The 25,716-nt window shown below is 44.6% G+C and overlaps 1 protein-coding gene across 1 annotated transcript; it reads left to right on the top strand.

The window, feature by feature from the left end:
• Positions 1 to 7,805: 7,805 nt before the first annotated feature.
• Positions 7,806 to 25,306, top strand: LOC119807190 (glutamine synthetase-like). Its single transcript, XM_042054536.1, has 2 exons — positions 7,806 to 8,067; positions 23,964 to 25,306. Exons 1-2 carry the CDS (start codon positions 7,806 to 7,808, stop codon positions 25,181 to 25,183), a joined length of 1,482 nt encoding a protein of 493 aa, XP_041910470.1. The 3' UTR covers positions 25,184 to 25,306.
• Positions 25,307 to 25,716: the final 410 nt, after the last annotated feature.

The raw sequence follows: 25,716 nt of genomic DNA, 5'->3' as shown, positions 1-25,716 counted from the left end.
TAGGTCAAGGATCTTTAACAGGCAACTCACAATATGTGCATAGTTTCACTGAACGCGTAAGGAGAAGGGATGTAAGAAGAAGTGTTCAATACAAAAGAGCTAGCCAGAGTAACAGTGGTTATGCCCAAGGCTGTAAAGATGTGATGAAAGGCTCCAGCTTCAGTGGTGGAAGTCCACGAAGGACACCACTTGACAACATCCCTTAACATGTGTGAAGTCCCTAGAGCCTAGCAGCACCACTGGATATCTCCTGAAGGAGCACTATTTATGTGTACAGAAAGCATAAAGGGTGGCAAGCATAGCCTGGGCATGGTACCTCTGTAATGCCAGCTCTTGGCAGGCAGAGGCAGGAGAATTGGCCTACCCTGTCTTAATAAGCAAACAGGGCTTGGGGATGCAGCTCAGAGGCAGTGTCACTGGTTAGCGGACTCTAGGGGTGGGTCCTCTCGTCCACCGAGTTAAAGTAAGTCTCACAGACTTTATTCAGAGCTAAGGGATAACATAGGCTATAGAGAGGTACATCATCAAGATTAATTGTGGGCCACGTGAGTCCTCGAGGGTCCCAGGCTATAGCCTATCTCACTGTACTGGGTTTAAAAGATGGAGGATTGGCTACCAAGGGTCATAGTTTGAGTTCTCTATTTTGATTGACAGATTAAGTCATACATTCCTTTTTTAAATGCCTGTGACCCTTCTCACAATGTATTTAATTTTTCTCATATACATGACCAATTATATATGCGTAAGTTAGATAGTTATCACAGAATTTCCCCCCAAAATTCACAGTTTGCCTTTCCGTGCCTATACCCAAAACAGTTCAGGCTGGGTCCACCCTTTCACCATTCCTACATGGATATACTGAGAATGTATTTGAATAAAAGATATCTAAATTTTACCCTTAGGATTAGAGAAATTTACATTATTGCTAATGTGAGGTATAGTCTGATGCAGAAGTCCTGGGGCGAGTCCTGAGATTGTGAGGTGCATTTTTCATGGGGCACACAAGTGAAGGAAGTAGGCTTCCATGGGCATCCTTCCAAAAACAGGGTGTGTGCTTACCCCAAACTATGTGGAGTCCTGGTTGCTAAATTACGCTCTGTGCTTGTCAGCCTCAGGAGAGTACTTGCCTGACATGCACAGAGAAAAAAAATAATAACATAAAAGTGGAGACATATTTTTTTCAGTTAAAGAAAAAGAGGAAGAACCAGGTAATGGTGGAACATGCTTTTAATCCCAGGACTTGGGAGGCAGAGGAAGGCAGAACTCTGTGAGTTCAAGAGCAGCCTTGTCTGCAAAGTGAGTTTCAGGACAACTAGGGCTACACAGAGAAACCTGTAAACAGAGACTGCAAGTTAGTTTCCCAACCAGCCAGACCCAAATAATCATACAGAATCTATATTAATTACAACACTCTTTGGCCAATGGCTCAAGCGTATTCCTACCTAGCTCTTATATCTTAAATTAACCCATTTCTCTTAATCTATGTATCACCACAAAGTTGAGGCCTACTGGTAAGGTTCCAGCATCTTTCTCCTTTGGCAGCTACATGGTGTCTCCCTGACTCTGCTTTCTTCTCCCCTACATTCAGTTTTGTTTTCCCTGCCTATCTCTGTTCTACCCTGCCAAAGGAGTTTGTGTGTTCATGTATGTGAGTATGGGCACATGAACACACACTTATACATACACAATAATTTTGACTTGGGAGGCAGAGGCAAGTGGATCTTTGGGAGTTTGAGGATAGCCTGGTCTGCATCTAGAGGGCTAAGCTAGTCAGAGACACATAGAGAGACCTGTCTCGTCATCATCTTCATAGTTTTAAAGATTGGATAAGCTATAGTGCAGACATACTCTTTGAAATAGTAGTCTATAGATTAACGAGGTAAAACTAAATGTACTGGCATGGAACTGTTTCTAAGATAATATACATGATTGGAAAAGCAAGTGTCAAAAATACATAAATCTATAAAGCATATATTTTCTGGGTTTTGTTTCTTATTGCTGTGATTAAACACCCAAGAGTGGCCAGGACTGACTAGCTCAGCAACTACCTAGGCCCACAACCTGGCCTTGGAGTGGCCCACTCTAGCATCTACCCCATCTAGTGTGGGAGCCCACAGAAGTGGTCAGTTCCACCTTGACCAAAGGTCGGAGTATTTAAGCCTATCCCTGCTCCTTCAACGATATGACAGGGTGTTTGACCCAGGGAATAGCTGCCGACAGGATGCTTGGTCTAAGGTGTGGTTGTTGCAACTCCTGCCTAAATAACAGAATACTTAACTCAGGATATAGCTGCTTGATGCTTCAGGTATTAAAGCAGGTAATCACTCTGTCTGTCCTTTGTATCACGTTAAAGCAGTCTTTTGCCCTCTTACCCCCCCCCACCCACCCACCTCCTTTTGGATTGAGGTATATAAGCATATGGCGAATAAACACTGTCAAATTCAGGATTCACTGGATTTCCTCCCCATTCTATTCTGCGTCTCTGTTCTTTTCCTTTTGTATTTCTGCTCCTCCTATTATTTCTAATCTTCATGCCTCTACCCTGGAACGTGCAAACCCCATTGAGGCTGGATCCCAACAGATGTCACCCCAACATGGGACCCTGAAAATCCAAGACCTGCAAGAGCTCCTGAGGGGACTTGTTCTGCGGAATGATACCTGGGCAATCTCCATGACTCAGGCAGCCTCAGGATATCCCAGAGGAGTTTCAGTGAGGACCCAGTGAGGATGGTGTGCCAGAGACCAGAGGCCTCGAACCACACCGATGACTCATTGTAATGAACATCTGCTAGAAACGATGATTGGACCAAAGGGTGTACTATGTGACACACTGCTCCCAGTGCCACTAGGACAAATGAAGAGGGGTTGGAAAGGCAGGAAAGGTGGAGGAACAAAGACAGAAGGGTTTTTTTTGTTTTGCTTTGTTTTTGTTTGTTTGCTTGTTTTGCTTTTTAAAATTTTTATTTTGGAGAAGATGCTGGAGGGCTGAGAAGAAGATATGTGGGGACTGGTAAGTGAGCAGAATTAGAATGCATGATGTCAAATTTCCAAACAATCAATCAAGAAATTATGTCAAATTAAAAATTAATAAAAAGAAGAATTGGCAAAGATGGAATTTTCCGTGCTGTGTCCTCCAATATCTCTTAACCTGATTTCAAGTGCACAGTCATCAAGCTGTACTTGAAATTTTTTTAATTTTTAAAATCAGTTTTTGCCCATTATCCTGATTTGCACTGTTAGAGTTTAAGCAGTGATAGCCCAAAGTGTTTATAAAATGTTAGAATATGTTAGAATCACTTGATAAGTTGGACTCTCCCCAACACACACAATCTACTGCTATAAAAATATAATTGGGGTCTCATTTCCAAGTGTGTCCAGCTCCTTTCCGTCCCTCTTGATGGGAGTAATGTGCTCATTTCTGACTATCAGGCCATTTTCCCCATTCCATCCACAGGAAACCCTACATCAAGGTACCAGTGTGACAGTCTGGAATGGCCCTCATGGCTATGGCTGGGAGATGCCTTGGTAGAGGTTAGCAAAGAAACCAAAAGAGAGCTGGTGACTTGCTGACCAGTTACAACCAAGGCAGGCTTGGGAAGTGAGGAAGACTGAGGCTTAGGAAGTCTCACTTCTGAATGTGGCCAACCCAAAGCAAGGTGTTAATCTTGATCTGATTATGGACACAGCATTGGGGAAGATAAAAGAAAAAGTGGAGTCGTTTGCCAGAGTCGTTAGTGTGCCCCTTGCTTCAGAAATTAGTAAAGTTGCTGGACTGTCAGATAGTGCATCAGAGACTAAAATAGCAGAATAGTTGTAGCTCAGTAGGTAGAGTTCTTGTCTAGAAAACACAAATGGGGTGTGCTAGGGCACACCTATGATGTACGCCCTATGGAGTCAGAAGTTCAAGATCACCCTTGGCTACACAGAAGAGTTAGAAGCAGCTTGGGACACACGAGACCCTGACTTAGCTCCTAGTACAAACACATCCTAAAAAATATGATGTTGCATATGCTCTTTTCTGTAGCTTGGTACAGGAGAATTCTTCTGTGTTCTGAAATAAATAAAGGTGGTTATATGTAGTACCACTAGATGGCAGCACTTGGCCAGCAATGCTTGCAACAGGTGTTTTACAGCCAGCCTGGGAATTGCTTTTGATAATTTGGATTGGAGAAGATAGAATTCATGTAGAATTGTGTAGCTGTTCCAAAAATAGCTCCTGAGATGAAACAAAAAGTATTTCAAAGCCTACTAGAATTTTTGTTGGTTGTGATATCCCCAAACACCTGCAGACCTGAGTTTAGATCCCCAGCATCCCATAAAAGCTTAACATAGCAGTCTATTCCTGTAACCTTAGTGCTGGAGGGCAGACTGAGGATGGTCCCAGAAGCTCACAGCCAGACAGTCTGCCAAAAACTGGGAGCTGCAGATTCAATGAGAGAGACCCTGTCTCAAGAAGTAAGGTGGAGAGCAATGGAGGAAGACACTTGTCACCAGCCTCTGGCCTACACACACACACACACACACACACACACACTCATGCACAAACATGTACACAAACATGCACACAACACAGACCCACATGCACACACACGCACTCACACAGACACACACAGACATAGGCATGCACACATCTGTGCACAGACATGCATAAACACAAATTAAAGATAAATAAATAAACATTGAACTGTAAAAGTATTTTCAGTGGAATGGGGAGCACTAGAGAAATCATGAAAGTGCATGATTCTGAGGAGGAAGGAAGCCTTGCTGGTGGTTGTTTTGTAAAGCGAGTCTCTCAGCAGCCGCACAAGAAGCATTTGCTGCATGCCACACAGAAGGGCAAGGAGGAGAAGCTAAATGTGGCAGTCTCTACCTGCAGATGCTTGCATGCAAGGAAGCAGAGGAGAAAGCAGAGCTGAGTCTCTGGGTCTCTTTCTTTCTCTCCCTCTCTTCTAAGCTGGAAAGATGATACAGGATGAAGAAAGAATGAGCAGGGGATGGAAGCAAATGCCCGGGCAAAGGAGAATGGCACAGAGATGTGCCCAGCTGGCCTCACAGCAGAGAGAATGTACAGAGCCCTCCCCCATCCTCAGCGTCCTATAGCAATGTTTCCAGTTTCCTAGGTTCATGTGCTCTTAGAGGAGCCCTGGAAGGGGCAGGACCAGAGACTATCAGCCATTTCCAATACCAGCCCTTCCAGCCCCCGATCCTGTGAACAGAGGCTCCAACACATGGCAGGTGAAGTGAGACACATCAGGTCCACCTCTGTAGCATTGCTGGCAAACATGCCAGGTGTGCCTAGGCCAGATATGTCTTGGGGTCCTAATTTCCATGCTAATAAATTAGCTGATGATAGCGACTAGACAGGCATTATGGTGCATTAGGGAGGCTGAGGCAGGAGGACCACCCGTCTGAGGATACTCACGGCATATTGGATTAGGATGGAGGAAAAGGCTGAGAATGTGATGGAAGACTTAGAGAAGTCCAGTCTGAAAGTTTTCGTACAATTCAGTTGTTCCAGCAAAAATAAATAAATAAAAAATAAAAAGCCAGGCGGTGGTGGCGCACGCCTTTAATCCCAGCACTCGGGAGGCAGAGGCAGGCGGATCTCTGAGTTCGAGGCCAGTCTGGTCTACAAGAGCTAGTTCCAGGACAGGCTCTAGAAACTACAGGGAAACCCTGTCTCGAAAAAGCAAAAATGAATAAATAAATAAACAAACAATTCAGTTGTTCCTGGAACCTTCAGAGTCTTGCGGATGCAGTGATGGTCTCCTACAGAAAGTACTGTCAAAGGATGTGTCCTTACCAGAACATGTCCTGAATCTAGGCAGCAGTTTCAGGATCCCAAGTGGGATGCTAGGTACTGGGCAGGTGGTAGAGGTTTTGAAGGAGCTCCGAGTTTAATTGGGAAGGCAGGAAACAGAGAGAACCCATCCAAGTGAAATTCCAGTCCCACTGAGCAGGAGACAACCTGGGATGACGTGGGCACAGAGAGGAGGGGGTCACGAGGGACATTCAAATGGGAGTAAAGAGTCTATTAGAAAAATGACCACTGCCATGGACAGACAGACAGAGAGGCAGCAGCATGACAGAGGTGTTCAGGCCCCAGCCTTAGGGCAGTCACACCGCAGGGACACAGAGCAGAAGTGGGGGCTCTTTGTACACCTTCCTGGGGATGGGAGTGGTTTCACGGGGTAAGGGAAAGGAACGAGGAATGGAATGTATGGCCACCAATGCCCCCTTGGATAGAACTCACTTTTCAGAGGAAAGAGCCTGGCACCGGGAAGTCTGTTTGCTAGGGACTCGCGGTATCCCAGAAGATGCCTGTGGTTGGAAAAGTATCAGGGCCTGAGCAGCAGCTGGATGGTGGCACTGCTGACTTCTGCATGTGACCTGTTCGATGGTAAAGCCAGGCGAGACATCATGAAGGCCTACAGAGGGAGTGGTCCCCAGGCCTAATCTGGAGGGATGAATTGGGGTTCACCATGTGGCCAAAGGGAAATTCAGTAGGGTTTGCAAAAGGAGTGCAAAACAGAGAGGTATGGAGGCCGCGGAGATGTGATGTGGGGGCTCAGGGCATGGTGGAGGGAGGCTGGAAAAGCAAACGTGGGTGAGGATGTGGCGGAGCTGAGGACCACTCTGTTTTCGTGGAGAAGGCCCCCTGCTCTGAGTCAAGTGGAAGTAGATCCGCAGGTACTGCCATCCTGGCCTCTGCGGTAGCTTACTGGTCTCCGTGGTCTCCAGTGAAATGATGGCAGAGATCTAGAGGAATCAGGAGAGCTGGGCAGGCTGGGGAGAGGACCACTTTAGCAGCCAGATGCACCCACCCTCGCAGGCTTTCAATTTCGTGAATTATTATCGTCTGTGACCATTGGCCATCTGACTAGGAGCCTCAGATCATTAATTAATCTCCCAGTAATTAGAGGAGCAGCAGGAGCAATGACTCCTATGATTAGGCCTTGACTAGCCTGAACTCAGCACTTAACCAGAAGCCTCTGATAACCCTAGGGCCGAGCCGCCACTTCCGTCTGCAAGGTCCCTTCAAGTTTGACAAAGATGGCAGAAGACCTTTGAACCTCACACCTGCAGGCTGTCCTGTCCCTTCCTAGAAAACTTGTGCTCTCCCATGAGACTTAGGTTATCTTGGAGAAGGCCATGGATATTTACAGCACAGATGTAAATGGAGCGCAAACAGATCACTACAAAGGTGAGAAAAGTTGAAATTAAGAATAAAACAAAGTACCGCGCCGCTAACTGTTGCTCTGCGGATTATAATGCAAGAAAGGAAATGACAGCTAAGAAGGCAGGGAAGGAAGCGATGAAACTGTCAGAGATGATTTAAAGATAATATGAAGAGGGGCAAAAGGATAGGAAACACTGTTGCCACCATACCAAAGTCACTGCCGCCACCGTCACCACGGTGCCGTGACTGCCACCATCACCTCTGTGCTGTGACCGCCACCATCACCACTGTGCCGCCACCGCCACCATCATCACCACTGTGCCGTGACTGCCACCATCACCTCTGTGCCGTGACTGCCACCATCACCACTGTGTTATGACTGTTATCCATTATTGCGACCACTGCTACGATTACTACTGTTCTAGACAAGATAGCCTCCTGCCCCCCGAATGAGACCAAAGAGCTAACAAAATGTATTTCCAAGCCACCAGACATCACATCCTACAGGATACTGGCCTCTGAGAACTTCAGAACGAGTGATGTGAGCCGTAGACTTAGCTCAGCTCGTTGTCTCAAGGGAGCTTGTAGGCCATGGCGCAGCTGAAGGAGTCGTGTCCAGACTATGATGAATTCTAAGTTGAGACAAAATGAAGAGTCTGGGAAGACTTGGAGAGGAGAGAGCTGCATAGTAGAAGCCTCCAGAAGGTGCCCTTCAAATAGTCAGAAGACCAGCCAAAGAAACCAGAGAGTAATAGTTCATGGTGAGCACACAAGATCAGGGACAGTGCTTCTTCCAACAGTCAGAACGGAGCATGGCATGAGTGGGAAGAGCAGTAGCCATGGCCAGTACCCTGAGAAGTGCTGTCTCCCCTACACTGTCATCACTGGTGAGTAGTTAGCCCTAGTCAAACCACTCCCCCAGTCCTGCCTGTCAAGTTAAAAGCAAGATACAAAGGAGTCCGAATGTTTCATAGTTACTGCACAGCATCCAGAGTAAAAGCCAATAATATTTATGGGAGTAAAAAATACACCCACTGCTCAATAATGCTACTTATATGCATCCAGTCAGAAATTACCAGAAAAAAATGAACATAATAAGGATAATAATTAGGAAATGCAACTGATTCTATCTTCCCACAACTGACATAGAGAAGACAAAGACATTGACACATTGCCCATATCCCATGCCCACCATGTTACACAGAGATAACAAAATTCTGAGAGACAAGTAAAACTGTACTGAACTTCCAGAGATGAAAACTACAACACCTCAATGCTTAAGCCAAAAAACCCAAAACAAACAAACAAACAAATGGAAAGGGGCTGCAGAGATGCCTTAGGAGTTAAGAGCACACATGGCTCTTCCAGAGGGCCCAACTTCAGCTCCTAGAACCCACACGGGGTGTTTCACGACTGCCTGTGACCCCAGTTTCATGGCCACTGACGCCTCCGCTTGGCTTCTGTGGGCACACGTACACACATGCATACACACAAAAATATTTTATTGATCTGTATGGGATTAAAAGACTGGATATTGCAAAAACAAAAACAAACAAAGGAAAAACAGTGAACCGAAAGAGGCAAATAAATATGAACCCAGACACAGAGAAGATTCTAATTAGAAAATAAAGCATTGGTGAGCTGAACTTTGAGCTGGGCAAGGCAGGAGTAGAACAGTTTGGAAAACAAGAGCGTAGCGATTTTGCATGTACTTATTTATGTATGTCTCACTTATTTGTGTACTTAAATATTCATGCATGCGCACACGGATGGCAGTCAAAGGACAACTGACAGGAGTCACCTTTCCCCTTCTATTATGTGGGTTCCAGGTATTGGACTCGGGGCATCAGGCTCGGCAGCAAGCACTTTCACTCAAAGAGCCATCTCAACAGCCTCTCCAAATTTTGTTAAAACTGTTGACAGGCAGAGGCTCAACCAATCCCAAGCACAAGTAAGAGGAAGAAAATTGTACCATGGTCCATCATCAATCAAATTGTCCAGAGCTAATGATAAAGAGAAAAAGGTGTAAAGAAACCAGGAAAATGCATGGAAAGAACAGCAGTAGAGACAACAGCAGACTTCACGTGGGAAACAGCACAAGCATAAGCAGTGTTATGCTTTAAAGAGATGAGAGAAAAACAGGCCTGACAACCTAGAATTCGACAGTAGTAAAAAGATCTCCCAGGAATGAAGGGAAAGACAGATTGTATCAGGCAAACAAAAGAAGAATGAACTCATATATAACAGTCCCGTGCTATAAGAAGTAAAAAGTTTTTTAGTGTACTTTTGTCCTGAGTATGTTTCTTTAAAAAAAAAAAAAGTGTGTGTATATGTGTGCCTGCTATTCTGTGCATGCAGCCACTCTGAGAGGCCAGAAGTGGGTGTTGAATGCCTTGGAACAAGAGTTACAGGTTGTAAGCTGCCGTACATGGGTGCTGGGAACTGAACCAAGTCCTCTGCAAGAGCTGCACCTGCTCTTAACTATTGAGCCACCTTTCCAGCTCCATATATATTTAAACATGCACACACATAAAAGAGAGAGCGTGAAAGAGAGAGAGAGCATGCTTTGTTCATGTTTATCTCCCGGACCCTCTCTTGTTTTCCCATCTTGTCTCTTTCTTCTTCTCAAAAAGCTTTCTTTGTACCCTCTCTTAAAAATATCTGTGATCCGTCTGAGAGCAGACAGGAGGCCTTGGTCTTCTTCAGTCTAGCTTACTTTACTTAATGTGATGATCCTCGTCCATTTACTTTTCTACAGATTCCAGCCCCATTGTTCTTTACAGCTAGCACAGCCCCACTCTGCATATGTATCATCTTTCTTTTCTTTTTTGTGGGGGCCAGGCAGATGAATTCACTATGTAGCCCTGCATGGTACTGAACTCGATCTTCCTGCCTCCACCTCCCAGGTTCCTGCCTATTTTCTTTATCCAATTATCTGTTGCTGGACATTTAGGTTGAGTTCATATCTTTTGAAACAATATTTTATTTATTTAGTGTGTGTGTGTGTGTGTGTGTGTGTGTGTGTACATATGAAAGCAGTGCTTGTAGAGGCCAGAAGAGGGTGTCATTGACAAGTGTAAGCCACCACACATGGGTGCAGGGAACTAAATTCAGGTTCCCTGAAATACCAGGAAATGCTCTTAATGGCTGAGCCATCTCCCCAGCGCCAAGCATATACCCAGGAATAGATACCTGAGTGATATGGTGGCTCTTTTTTTTTTTTTTTTTTTGAGGAGTCTCCATAGTTATTTCCATAGTGCTTGCGAAATTTCCATTCCCATTAGCAGCGCATGATGGTTCCTTTTCTTCTGACCCCAACTAGCATGTGCCTATCTTTCTTTGCCCTGTTCTTACTAAGGTAAGATCTCAATACAGTTTGAGTTCGTATTTTCCAGAGAGCGATCATTTTTTCATAAATTGTTACTATTGGTGTTTCGAGAAACTCCTTTATCAGTCATTTGTGATATTACTTTTTAAAAAAAAACCTTTAAGTAAGTTGCCCACTTATTGACTGAGCTGTTTGTTCTTTGGGTTTTGTGTTTGTCGTCGTTGGTTGTTGTTGTGGTGGTTGTTGTGCTAGCTCTTTGTTCAGGTGACAGCTCCCGTCAGTCTTCCCCGATCTCTGGACTGTCTTCACGGGGGTAGTGCTCTCTTTTGTTGTCCTGGAGCTTTCAGATTTTCTGTCGTCCCATTTGCCAATTCTCACTATTGCTGTCTGGGCCACTGAGTGTTATGCTTGAAAAGTTCTTGAAATGTTTCCTCTCATTTTCCTGCAGTTTCAAAGTTTCAGGCCCATTCCTTCAGGTCCCTGACCCATTTTGAACGGAGTGTTGAGCAAGGCGAGAGGTTGCCTTCTTCTATGTGAAGATGTCTGGATTTCCCAACACCACTTGTTGACGAGGCCAATGCGCCCAGCTTTCACGTAGGCACTAGAGATTTACCTCGGGTCCTCATGCTTGGGCGGCACAAACTTTACCTTCCGAGCCAACGCTCCAGTTCCCTTGTTTCTTTCTCTAGACTTGCCACTCTAGCTAAGAACCCCAGCACTGAATCCGATAGGAATGCAGACAGCCAACATCCTTGTCTCACTCTTTTTGTGTTTTGTAAAACACCAAATCTATATTCACACCCACATATAATAACATAACTTAAAGCTAAAATATGTCAGAAATAAAGCAGTCTACTGTCTGACAACTTAAGCATCAACAATTAAAATAAATCAAACTAGAATGAAATAAGCACATTAACAAAAATCTAACAATTTGTTACTCTGTCACATATACTGTTGCCTCAAAGGGAAAGACACAGGAAGGCAGTAGTGTTTGGTCAAGACATCACCTCAGCTCCCTAACACCCCTTTATACAAAAGAGTCCGCATTGTTTGCCTGGGGGCTTCAGCCCAGCTCCTGGCGTAAGTTCCCTCCCCTGGGAGTTGCCTCAGTCCAAACTCCACCTCCAAGCAAGCCCACCAGTCCGTCCCAGGGAAGGTCAAGACCACTTCCACAGGCTACTTAAACTGCCCCCCAGAGAATGAACACAAAGTCTCCGGGTTTCACGTGGTCTTCCCACTCTGTGTTTTCCTAGGGCCACCTGGGAATAAGGCCATCTATTAAACATGGAGATATTTAATTCAGTTTGATTTGATCTGATCGGGATTATTAGCACTGGCAGAGAGGCTCATCTAAGGGAAAATACCTAACAAGTAGTATCCCGAGTTAATACCACTGACAAAAACACACTGTGAAATACAAACACCGTTTAAACAAAACAAACAAACAAAACCTGGCATTTTCATGCATTCGGAAAATGTAGCTAGACAAATCTGAACGCTCCCCAAATTCCAGTCTTACACACGTGAACTGGTTTTCTAATGGACTTGGTGATTTTTTTTTAAATGCAGGTTTAATTCTTTTGCCCCCTGTTACCCCCATGCACACCTCAATATTCACATCATTGTCTCCTCAAGCTTCCTGTGTACTCCCTGGATTTAGGCCAAGATGGAGTCGGTCATCTTGCAAATGTATCAATCTTCAAAAATAGTCTATAAAAGTGCAAAATCGGGGTGGGGGAACGGTGGTGGCGCACGCCTTTAATCCCAGCACTCAGGCAGATCTCTGAGTTCAAGGCCAGCCTGCTCTACAGAAGGAGTCCCAGAACAGCCAAAGATACACAGAGAAACACTGTCTTGAAAAGAAACCAAAAAGAAAAAAAGTACAGAATCTAATAAAACAGTCTGGATTACGTACATATGGTTCAGTAGTGGGTGGGAACAGGTCCTAGTGTATGTGCTCCTGATACAAAGCACTTCCTTTAAGAGCAGACATGTCTCACTCTTCAGCCCAGGAGGTAAGACATCTCCCAAGATCCTTGTCTCATTCTCAAGAGGACATTCTTTCAGTTTTTTCCTTCACTCTGTTATAATGTTGATGATTCAGAGTTGGAGTCTATAGCCTTTGATACACAGAAATGCAGTTTTATATTCCTGTATCTTCCAGGGTGGGATCCTAGGGGGCTGCTGTGCTTCATTGAAGACCTTTTAAGAATCTCTTGAGATTATCATGCAGTCTCCTTCCCTGATTCTTACATACTACTTAGAGTATGTAAGTACTGTAAGTATGTAAGTAAGTCATGTAATTACATTGACTGAATTGCCTGTGTTTAAGCATCATGGTATTGCTGGGATGAAATGAATTTTATCAGTGTGTGTTAGCTTTTCAAAAAGTTGTTAAATCCAGTTTGCAAATATTTTACTTAGAGACTTTTTCCATCTATATCCATCAAAGAAGTTATCTATAGATTTCTGTTTTGCTATGTCCTTGAAAGTTTTCATATCAGGGTAATATCAGCTTTATGGGACGAACTTAGAAGCAGTCCATTTCTAATGTGTGGAACGGTTTGAGGGGCAAAGGGTAGTCAGTCAGTCCTTTAATAAGAAAAACAACAGCAGGTGGAAGGCCAGGGAGGGCCAGCAGAGGAAATGGCAATTATGTGATAAGATTTTAATTATTATTTAAATCTCTTTAAAAGATAATTAGCCATTGAAACATTAACCACAGTGCAGCATGGACGTAAGGGTAAAATGTGACCACCAGTCCGTCAAGGTCTGCACGTAGGAAACAGAAGGACACAGCTTCAAAGCTTTTCCTCTGCATCTCAGGGCCACTGTGATTCACAGGGAGTGTTGATAAGTTAAGGGATGCACTCTAAACTCAACGCAATCACAAGAACAATAAAGACTCATAATTGATACACAAGCAAAGGAGATAAAAAGGAAATAAAGTATGTCATCAATCCAAGAGGAAAAGGGACACATGAAGGGAGAAAGGAGGGAAGGATGGAAAATAAAGGAGGAAATAGCAAATAACTAGAAAGACAGAACATAGAAAAGCAATGTGTCAAAGAACCCTTTAGAATGAATGATCTAGAACAAGCAAGATGGCTTCATGAGCAGAGCTGTTTGCCACCAACACTGATGGCCTGAGTTTGAGCTCAGAGCCACATAGTGGAAGGAAAGAACCAGTTCCTAAAAGTTGTTTCCTGGCTTCCATGAATAAGCCATGGAATAATTACACACACACACACACACACACACACACACACAGACACACACTAAACATGCTATGAACTCTTGATGGTCCAGATTGAGCCAAGGAAGGGAATGATGGAATCTGCTCTCCCTGAGATCCCTTCCTTGGTTCAATCTGGACCATCAAGAATTCATAGAAAATCGGGGAAGGGGTGCTCGTGCAGGATGGGGGTTTCCAAGGCAACACAGAAACATTCTCATGCTCCCTTCCATTCATTCATCCATTCTTCAATAAAAACTTATGTCAATTGTTTTTAGAGAGGCTCTAAAAACCAATGAGACTTACTTGGGAACAGCGGAGTACCTCATCGGACTACTCTGTCACTGTGAATGATGTGCATATGCGAGAGAGAGAGACAAGGCAAGCTTTTACTTTACATCTTAAGTCTGTTCTTACTATTAGCGTATAGATGTGCTGTGTGTGTGAGTATGCGCACACATGGCCACGCACCTGTGTGAAGGTCAGAAGACAACGTACAGAGCTGGTTCTCCTTCACCGTGTTCTTGATGTAGAGTCTCTCTTGTTGCTTCTCTCGCTACACTGCATATTCCAGGCTCGCTGGCCCAGAAGCTTCCAGACACTTTTCCTGTCCTGTTTCCCATCTCAGCACAGGGGTTCTGGGACTGAAGACATGCACCACTATGTGCAGTTTCACTTTACACACGAGTCCTGGGACTTGAACTCAGGTCTCTGGGCTTGCATAGTCAGTGCTTTTGCCTCCCAGTCTGGAAAGCAGGAGTTTTAAGAGGGAAAAGGAGAAAATTGTGCAAGATATTTGAATATAGAGGTTTATGAAAGATGTTTAGATATAGGGTTTACTGTTCTTGAAGATCCAACAGAAATTGGTATCAGTTCATTTATGGGAGTGCTCTAGCTGAGCAAGTGTTCTCACCAAAGAATATTATCTGAATTGTTGCAGTCTTAAAAAAAATAGGAGAGGGGTTGACCAGATGGCTCGGAAGGTAAAGGGCTTGTTGCACAAACCTCACAACCTGAGTTAAATCCCTAAAATCCACATAAGCTGGGAAGGAAGAACCAGCTCTATGAAGTCATCCTCTGACATTTACATACAGGCTGTGACACTTGTGCACTCCCATGTCAGTAGCAATAGTAAACATATTTTTAAAAAGTAATGTAAAAAATGAACATTGTTAGAGCCAGGCAGTGGTGGTGCATGCCTTTAATCCCAGCACTCAGGAGGTAGAGGCAGGTAGATCTCTGTGAGTTTGAGGCCAACCTGGTCTACAGAGAGAGTACCAGGACATACTCCAAATATACACAGAGAAACCCTGTCTCAAAAAACCATAAATAAATAAACAAGCTTTGTTTCATAACTGAGTGGAAACATGGAAGGAAGATGGTCAAAGCCTTCAATGTACAGAGTGAGAAGATTCTCTTCTGAACCTTTAGAAGTTTTGAGAGAAAGCACTGTCTGAGAGAGTCAGACATGAGCCCTGCCCCCACATGACTTCATTGAGTTGAACAAGAAAGACCTCAAAGTCACCAGGCTTAATGTTTATAACTCAACAGTGTGCTAACTGAATTAACTTTTTTTCCTTGGGAGATGGGAACAAATTTCTCTTTGCCCCAGATAGGGCACCAATAACAGATCAAAGTAAAAATCCTGGTGAAGTCCAGCATGGTGAACCAGTGAGTTTATTGGGATCACTTACAGAGCACGGGTGAGGGGCCACTTATAGTTACCTGAGTGACCTCAAACAGGTGCTTCACCACAAAGTCCCACCCCATCACTGCTAATGACTTCATGGAGACTGCATCAGGGAGCTTCACTTTTAGTCACCTTCTACTTCCAGTTATTCTAGGGTCTCCAAGTGTACTTGTGGCCGGTGAGAAGCAGAAGAGGGTAATGACTGCAGTTCCAGGCAATGATTCAGTCCTCTCACACAATGCTGTGATCCCGTTACCATTACCACAGACCTAACGATCTCTGTATAGTTCTTGTTTCATTGGCCTGACTAGCAGACCTCAGTAGTCCCTACTCTACAATGGGTCATGTTATACCTAGAGGAAAAAGCCGCAGTACGATAATGCAGACACCCACACTCTCCAGTGATGTCGCAAGGGTGTGCTGGCTGGTTTTATGTCAACGTGACACAAGCTAAAGTCATCAGAGAGGAAGGAGTCTCAATTGAGAAAATGCCTCCACAACATCAGACTGTAGTCCATAGGGAATTTTTTAAATTAGTTATTGATGGGGGAATTGCCATGCCCAATGTGGGTGGTGTTATCCCTGGGCTGGTGGTCTCAGGTTCTATGAGAAGGCAGGCTGGGGAAGCCTTGAAGAACAAGCCAGTAAGCAGCACCTCTCCATGGCCCCTTCATCGGTTCCTGCCTCCAGGTCCCTGCCCTGTTTGAGCTCCTGTGTACTGACTTCCTTCAGTGATGAACTACGGTGGGAAGTGTAAGGCAAAGGGTCCTTTTCCTCCTCCAAGTTACTTATGGTCGAGGTGTTTCATCAAAGCAAAAGAAACTCTGACTAAGATAAGGGAAAATCTCCAAAGCCCAGGAAGCGTTCTAGTTCCACACTCAAATACAGACGCTGCCCTACTCTTCAGACAAAGCCTTGAGATGAAGGTATTAGGGAGTAGAGGCCTCTTAGAAGGGTTGTCTTTCCTGCTGTCCCATGAGGGTATGAACTCAAGCAACATTTCCTCAAAGCAGGGTTCTCTCTGATAAGATGAGGTCATTGTCAGTGCCTTCTCTGCCAAGCAGGTGCTTAGACATGAGCTCAGGGGTGAGTGAGTCTAGGTAAGCCGTGTTGTATAGACAAAGGTAACCATACCCTTGGCAGTTCCGGTGGCTGTGAGTGAGAATTGGTGAGCTATACCATGTAGGATAAAGTTCACCATTGTATTCTGGCTGTCCCTGCCAGGGCCATACGTCTCTGTAAATAAAGGCTTGCATCCCTCTCAGATTAGCGTTGCTGTTCTTGCTCAAGACACAGAGGTTTCCCTTTGCCCTGGTTTTGAAAGCTAACTCCTGTCTATGCTATTATCAGCAAAGCCGGAGAGGGTTGACAGTCCCAGGACTCTAAGTTATCAGGGAATAGTTCAGTCAAATAAAATGTAGTTGAAATTTAACTGAATTGTCAAAAGCTTTAGTGAAATGAGGAGTTCGGGCCAGAGCTGACCACATGATTAAAAACGATCCCCTGTATACCCGCCTCTCGGCAGGTGGGGTGATCTGTCTGGCCACTCAGTGGGCAATGCACATTTCAAGTTCTGTGTAAGCCATGGAGACCTGTCCTGTTCCAGCTATTTCTTGAAGACACTTCACACCAAATGCAGGAGTTTAAGAGTCTCTGTGAAATGCTGTTTGCTTATTTATTCATTGGCAAGGTCTCTATCCTAGCCTTGAACCCACTACTTAGTGGAGAATGACCTTAAACTTCCGACCCTCCCACCTCTGCCTCCAGGGTGCCGAGACTATAGACGTGCCATGCTATCTCGTTTCATGCTGTGCTGCAGTTGCAACCTAGGTCTTTTTGCAAGGGTAGGCAGGTGCTCTGCCAACTGAACTGTAGTCTCAGCCCTTCCATAAATGTGCATAAAGATGCCACTGAATAAACCCCAGGCTTTCCCTCAGAGATCTCTTATTATCATCTCCTTTTCTCATAGATCTCTCTCATCTCCACTCTTTGCAAGGCTTCTGTTCCCATAGGTAATCAAGGATTCTGCCACGAGGCTCCTGAAAGTGAAATCTGTGGTACTTCCTATTCAATCAGCCATTCAACATGCATGGTCGGAATGCCTTTCTCTGCCATTCTTAAGTCCTAGATATAGACAAAGATGCATAAAAATCCCAGAGACTTACATATAATAAACAAAAGGAAATGAATAAAAACACCATTACAAACACCCAAACTGCCATGTTTAGATTCACACTGGACCCTTGACTAATTCTTATGTTTATTTCCCCACAGTTAAAATCTTCCTAATCAAGATTGATACACAGAAATCATAGAATGGCAATTGTATCTTTTTTTTGTTTTTTAAGAACTTCCTTTTCAACCCCCTAGTTATTTAAACATTTAGGAACCCACAGAACCTCATCGGCTGAGGGATGCTATGCTGGCTGGTTTTATGTCACCTTAACACAAATTAAAGTCATCTGAGAGAAGGAAACCTCAATTGAGAAAACGCCTCCATAAGATTGGGCTGTGGGTAAGCCTGTAGAGCATTTTCTTATTTAGTGATTTGCTGTGGGAGGGTCCATTCCATTGTGGTGGTGCCCCCTCTGGGTTGGTGGTCCTGGTTTCTATAAGAAAGCAGGCTGAGCAAAACAGAAGAAGCAAATCAGTAAGCAGCTCCCCTCCATGGCCTCTGCATCAGCTCCTGTCTCCAGGTCTCTGCCCTGTTTGAGATCCTGTCCTGACTTCCTTCAAGGATGAATAGTGAGGTGGAAGTGAAAGCCAAATAAATCCTTTCCTCCCCAAGCTGCTTTTGGTCATGGTGTTTTATTGCAGCAATAGAACCCTTACCTAAAACAGAAGCAAAACAGCTAAGGGAAGTCAGAACAGACTTATTAACAACTTTCATCTGTCTTTGGTTGTTTCTGTTAGCCCATTGGTATATATGCCCTCAGGGTTTTTTATTTTAAAGATTTGTTTTATTTTTTTAATATGTGTGTTCATGTACATGTATATGTGCATGTGTATAACACACATGAGGGTGCCCTCAGAGACCAGAAAAGTGTGTCAGTTCCCCTGGAGCTGGAGTTATGAGCAGTTGTGTGTGAGCCACCCAACATGAGTGCTGGGAACCGAATCTGGGTCCTCTTCAAGAGCAGTAAGTGCTCCCAACCACGGAACCATCTCTTTGGCCCCTACCCTCAGGATTTGGAGGGTACATAGGGCAACTGACAATGGACAAGCCATCTGCCTGAAGTTACAGGAGGGTGAGGGATGGCTGTCATTACATTATGATAGTCACGGTTTCCTCAGATATCCACTGAGCCTGTCTGTACAAATGAACCACAGAAGTCTTTGGTTGGAGACAGAAGTGAATTTTGTACCCTTCTTCCTACAAGTACTTTGCCAGTCAGAAAGAAAAGATGTGAACCTGGGTATTGTTGAGGAAGAGAGCAATCTAAACAATGGGTCTACAGTAAGAGATTCAGAGCGAAAGGAGACTGCTCCCTGGAGACGGGGAAAGAGAAGGCTGGCTGCTCTCTTTCCATTGTGCCCCTCAGCAGATGGCACAGGCATCGCCATGATGACCACATGAGGAGTTTGTGGTTGTGCCCAACTCCTGCCATCTCCTCATGCCTGCCTATCATAGATCTCCAAGGGATCTGTTTAGACTGCAGAAGCTCTCCAGTCCACATCTCCTGCCCATTCCCAACTTTTAATATCTGTCATATCTTCATATGTCCTGTGCTAGCTATTGCCTGTGCTTCTCAGTCCTTGTCTTTACTTCAATTTTTGTGACTCAAATCCTAATCAATGTGGCACCATTTGATTGCATCTACACCTATAGGCAACAGCCACCTCCAAGCCTATAGAAGCAGGGGCAAACCCCTGCATTCCATCCCAGGCAATAAAAAAACCAAACCCCTCCCTCTTCTTGCTCTTCCAATACTTTAGCAAACCATCTTATATGTTCTTTTGCAATTTCTAATTATTGTATGTTTTCCACACTAGACTCAACTCTTACATTCCTAACCTATGTCATGAATCTATGAAAGAACTATCTAGTAGAAGGAAGAAGAAAATTCAAGATTTCTCTATGATCCTTAAACTTGGGTTAAGGGAGTAGCTTAGAGATAGAAAGTTGGCCTAGCATGTACAAGGCTATGGGTTCAAGTCCCAGTACCACAAAAAGGGGAGTGTGGGATATAGCTCAATGGTACATTTGAGCTATACTACACCCAAACAAACAAAATACACTTGACTTTATTCTAAACAATATTTATAAGACAGTGAGTTGCTATCTATTTTCTAACATAGATTAGAGCAAATTCATAATCAGTACCAACCTCTATGCATCTACAATGGCTGTCCAGGGTGGTCCAGGCTCTTCCCCGACCTGCTGAGGCCCTGTCTCCACCTCCCACTCCATTCCCCTCCATGGCTCCTCAAATCTCCTCCATCTTTCTGCCCTTCACACAAACCTTCCGCAGCAGCAAGCATTTTCATGCTTCCGAACACCTTGTTATCTCTTCATGAAGATATCCTGCCTCCCTCCCTCACCAGAAAATCTGCCTTTCTCTTACTCCAAACAGTCCCTACATTTTGAGATTTTATTCTATTGTTTCATCTAAAAGGTGGCTTTAACTTCCTCCTTGGGCCTTACTACACAGTAAGTTCCTTTTTTCCATTCAAAATGGAATCCCAGCACAATGCTCACATAATAGGTCAGAGTATTCCTGCTGAGTGAGTAACTGGGTAGAAAGTTTATTCATCTGAGAAAAAAAGTTAGGAAATAACACTTACCTTATAGTATTGTTTTGAGAATTCAGTGAGGAAAAAGCACTGAGTGCTTTCACAATCAACTCTTCATCGTTTTTATCTCTATTTTAAAATAATGGAATAGAAATTGAGATAAAAACAGAGGGGTTATTGTGCACTCTTGCTTGACATAATGACAACAACAAAATCACAAGTACACGAGACACTTGTCTTGAGCTGCCTTCCTTACAACTCCAAAACCTGAACAATGAAATGCTCCTCAGAACAGCGACTGAATGTGTTTGAGATGACATACCTCAGGAGGATTCTAGGCTTTGCATAAAGAGATAGCCTGCACAATTATGACATTAAGAAACATCTCCATCTACAGAAGAAAGTAAACTACAGGATACAGCAACAGTGCATGAGATACTTTGGCCATGTTATGAGAATGAATGACAGCAGATACCCGAAGATAGCTTGGAGGAGTGCACGGGATAAGGTGAAGAGGAAGGCCCAAAAAACGCTGGATAGACAGCATAAAGGAAGACTGTGGAACCTTGGGTATGACAATAACACAAGCACCTAGGACTGCCCAGGATAGGAACAACTGGAGAATTGCCATAAATGGCTGCCCATGCATGCATAAGTATTGCCAGGGCATAAGTGATGATGATAATGATGATGATGATGATGATGATGATGATGATGATGATGATGATGATATTGTGCACAGAGACCCCAGGGGATCTCTTTCTAGATAGAGATGCCTGATGGCTTGGAAAGGCTGCACACCTATCTGCCCAGAGCTCAGCAGCCAGGATTCAGGATATAGGGCAGGTGTGGCAAGTTGAAGGGGCTTGCGAACTTTGAAACAAACTAGGCAAGCACTCAACCCTCAGAGGGCAAGGGACAGAGAGACACCAGAGGGCAAACAGTATTTGCTTTTGCAGTCAGAATGGGGCCTTGTCTGCTGGGCTAGTGAGATATTTTGTGTTCTTTAATCAGAACAGGCTGCACATGCTCTGAACTACTTCCCACACCATCTGGGACTTTTCCAGTCCATGGCATCAAGAAGCCATTGCAAACCATAGAACAAACATCAGAAGCTCTCATTTTAGACAAGACAGTTCTAAGTTACTATGTAGAGAAAAGGTTGTCTGTTGAATGCACTTACCTTTTTTTTTCATAGAGAAATTTACAGGCCAGCAAGATGGTTTAGTGAGCAAAGGTGCTTGCAAGTCTGGTACCCTGAGCTCGATCCCCAGAACCCACATAAAGGTGAAAGTAGAAAACAGACCCCACAAAGTTGTCTTCTGATCTCCACATGATCACAGTGGTGTGTGCAACACCCCATCTTCATATCGTGTATACACACACACATATGTATACACATATGTATATTGCCTATAGGTGTAGATGCAATCAAATGGTGCCACATTGATTAGGATTTGAGTCACAAAATTGAAGTAAAGACAAGGACTGAGAAGCACACACACACACACAGTTTTTTTTAAGACAGGGTTTCTCTGTGTAGCCCTGGTTGTACTAGAACTTGCTCTGTAGACCAGGCTGGTCTCAAATTCAGAGATCTGCCTGCCTCTGCCTCTGCCTCCTGAGTGCTGGTATTAAAGGTATATGCCATCAATTTTGGCTGATAAGTTTTTAACTGAGAGAGAGAGAGAGAGAGAGAGAGAGAGAGACTATTGAAATGGCCGAACAATTTAGTGCACTGTTTACTGTCCCAGAGGACCAGAGTTCAATTCCCAGACCTTGTGAAGGGCCACAACTGTCTGTAACTCCAGTTTTACGAATTTGTTGCCATCTTCTGGCCTCCATGGACATCAGGCTTGCAAAGACATACAGACAATATATCCATACACATAAAGTAAAATGATGATTAAAGCATTTTTGAAAAGAAGACAATTTACTTTGGGGCAGTTGGGTAGAAGCACACTTACCATACAAGCCTGACCGCCTGAGTATAATCTCTAGAACTCCCAGTGAAAGACAGCATCCGCTCCCCAAAGTTGCCCTCTGACGTCTACATACTTGCTGTGTCATATATGAACATGCACTCATCATATGTACACTCACCACAAATAATAAATGAAATTTAAAAATTTTTTAAAAAGAAATTTGCTTTAAAATAATGCTTTGGTATAGATATAATTTTACCATTTATTAAAGATAAGAGCAAATTAGCATGCCAACAAGATGGATGCACCTGTTTATTTCTAGATAAACAACCTTGACTGGATGTTTGACACTGTAGGGCATAAGACACTCTAACATGTTTCAGAGTTGGTCAGCGGTCTGGTTCTAGCATGGTCAGTGCTGAAAATACCACTTCACACAAATACATCATACAAAATGGCAGAAGTACTTTTAGGACCATTTGATAAGTAGGCAATACTGCCATAATACCAACAAAAAGTCACTGAATTATATTTTTAAAAAATAAAACTCAAGTCAACCAAAACAGAAATTTAAAAAAACCAAGCCTGAGATGGCTCAGTGGTTAAGAGCATTGCCTGCTCTTCCAAAGGTCCTGAGTTCAATTCCCGGCAACCACATGCTGGCTCACAACCAGCTGTAAATGAGGTCTGGTGCCCTCTTCTGGCCTGCAGACATACACAGAGACAGAATATTGTATGCATAATAAATAAATAAATATTTAAAAAAATAAAAAAATAAAAAACCAAGCCTCCTAGAACAATATAACCAAAAGATATAATATCCTGCTACCTATATGCTAAAGAATAGCAATAGGACCCTGTCTCAAAAACAAAAAAAAGGAAAAATGTATTTCTTATGAAGAGACACCATGACCAAGGCAACTCCTTCAAAAGAAAGATTTAATTGGGGCTTGCTTACAGTTTCAGTGGTTTAGTCCATTATCATCATGGTGGGGAGTATGGCAGCCTGGGGCAGACATGGTGTGTGGAATAGTCCTTTACACTGTGTGAATATATGTTACAGTGATTGGTTTAATAAAGAAGCCAACTGGCCTATGGCTAAGCAGGTTAAGATTAGGTGGAGAGTCAGACTAAGAGAACTCCGGGAAGAAAGGAGGAGTCTCCGAATCGTGAGAAAACACAGAGAGAAGGAAATGAGCTTGCGGTACTGAGAAAAGCCATGTGGCAGAGCATAGAAAAGAAATATGGCTTAATTTAAGATGTAAGAGTTACTAGTAACAAGCTGGAGCTATTGCCCAAAAAGTTGTAATTAATAATAAGTCTCAGTGTGGCTATTTGGGGGCAGCTGCTGGGATACAGAGAAACTCTGCCTACAACAGTGCTGGAGAAGTAGCTGAGTGTCCTACATCGGGATCCACAGGCAGCAGGAAAAGGGTGATGCCAGGACTGGGCTTTTGAAACCTCAGTGTTCACCCCCAGCGACACACTCCCTCCCAACAAGGCCACACTTCCTAGTCCTTCCCAAGTAGTGCCTTTCCCCAATGACTAGGCATTCAGATATATGGCTTATGGGAACCATTCTTGTCCAAACCACCACACTAACATATAACAGTCTGGACCCTGAGCGGAGGTTAGGCAGCTGTGCTGGCTGGTTTTGTGTGTTAGTTTGACACAAACTAGAGTCACCAGAGAGGAAGGAGCCTCAGCTGAGGTAATGCCATCACAAGATACAGCTGTAAGGTGTTTTCTCAATCAGTGGTGGCGGACCAGCCCATAGTGAGTGGGGCCATCCCTGGGCTTGTGGTCCTGGACTCTACAAGAAAGCAGGCTGAGGGAGCAGAGAATGGGAGTAGAGTGTGCCCTCTGAGCCCCACACCTGTCTCCTCTCCGCTCTCAACGCCTCGCTCTCGTGGCCTGTCCACCCCATTCATCATCCCGCCGGCCACCACTAAGAACACCTTCCACCATAGCCACCTCAGCAAGTTCTCACCTGAACAAAAGCATCAAGCAAATGTACATGTCCCTGCCCCAGGGTGAGAAAGTCCAAGCCATGTATATCTGGGTTGATGGGACCGGCGAAGGGCTGCGCTGCAAGACCCGCACCCTGGACTGCGAGCCCAAGTGTGTGGAAGAATTACCCGAGTGGAATTTCAATGGCTCTAGCACCTTTCAGTCTGAGGGCTCCAACAGTGACATGTATCTCAGGCCAGTCGCCATGTTTCGGGACCCCTTCCGCAAAGAGCCCAACAAGTTGGTGTTCTGTGAAGTTTTCAAGTATAACCGGAAGCCTGCAGAGACCAATCTAAGACACACCTGTAAACGGATAATGGACATGGTGAGCAACCAGCACCCCTGGTTTGGAATGGAACAGGAATATACTCTCATGGGAACAGATGGACACCCTTTTGGCTGGCCTTCCAATGGCTTCCCTGGGCCCCAAGGTCCATACTACTGTGGTGTGGGAGCAGACAAAGCCTATGGCAGGGACATCGTGGAGGCTCACTACCGGGCCTGCTTGTATGCTGGAGTCAAGATTACAGGAACAAATGCCGAGGTCATGCCTGCCCAGTGGGAATTCCAAATAGGACCCTGTGAAGGAATCCGGATGGGAGATCATCTCTGGGTGGCCCGTTTCATCTTGCATCGTGTATGTGAAGACTTCGGGGTGATAGCAACCTTTGATCCCAAGCCCATTCCTGGGAACTGGAACGGTGCCGGCTGCCATACCAACTTTAGCACCAAGGCCATGCGGGAGGAGAACGGTCTGAAGTACATTGAGGAGGCCATTGAGAAACTAAGCAAGCGGCACCAGTACCACATTCGCGCCTACGATCCCAAGGGGGGCCTGGACAATGCCCGGCGCCTGACTGGATTCCACGAAACCTCCAACATCAACGACTTTTCTGCTGGCGTTGCCAACCGCAGTGCCAGCATCCGCATTCCCCGGACTGTCGGCCAGGAGAAGAGGGGCTACTTTGAAGACCGTCGCCCTTCTGCCAATTGTGACCCCTTTGCTGTGACAGAGGCCATCGTCCGCACTTGCCTTCTCAACGAGACTGGCGATGAGCCGTTCCAATACAAGAACTAAGTGGACTAGGCTTTGAGTGATCCTGAGCCCTTCCTAATCACCCCACTCCAACTCTTTCCTGTCCCGGCTCTGTCCCCACTGTAACTCAAAGGATGGAATATCAAGGTCTTTTTATTCCTCGTGCCCAGTTAAAAAAAAAAAAAAAAAAAGAAAGCAGGCTGAGAAAGCCAAGGGAAACAAGCCAGTAAGTAGCATCCTCCATGGCCTCCGCATCAGCTCCTGCCTCCAGGATCCTGCTTTGATTCACTGTCCTGGCTTCCTTCCATGATGAACAATGCGGTAGAAGTGTAAGTCAAATAGACCCCCCCACCTCCCCCAATTCAGCTTGCATTTGGGCCGTGGTGTTTTATTGCAGCAATAGAAACCCTAACTAAGAGAGAAGCCATTCTCTGGCATTTAATGGCTGGCAGCACCTCAGTGGAAATATGACTGTCGAGTATTCAGAAACAAGGCTGGGCTTGTAGCCCAGTGGTAGAGCACTGGTCTATGTGAGTGAAGCCCTGGGTTCAGTCTTGAATAGGAGGTTTTTTAAA

This window comes from Arvicola amphibius, chromosome 2 (genome assembly GCF_903992535.2).
Source record: "Arvicola amphibius chromosome 2, mArvAmp1.2, whole genome shotgun sequence".
Taxonomy (NCBI): domain Eukaryota; kingdom Metazoa; phylum Chordata; class Mammalia; order Rodentia; family Cricetidae; genus Arvicola; species Arvicola amphibius.
The sequence above is the reverse complement of the archived record's forward strand: the minus strand, read 5'-3'. Positions and strand labels throughout refer to the sequence as shown.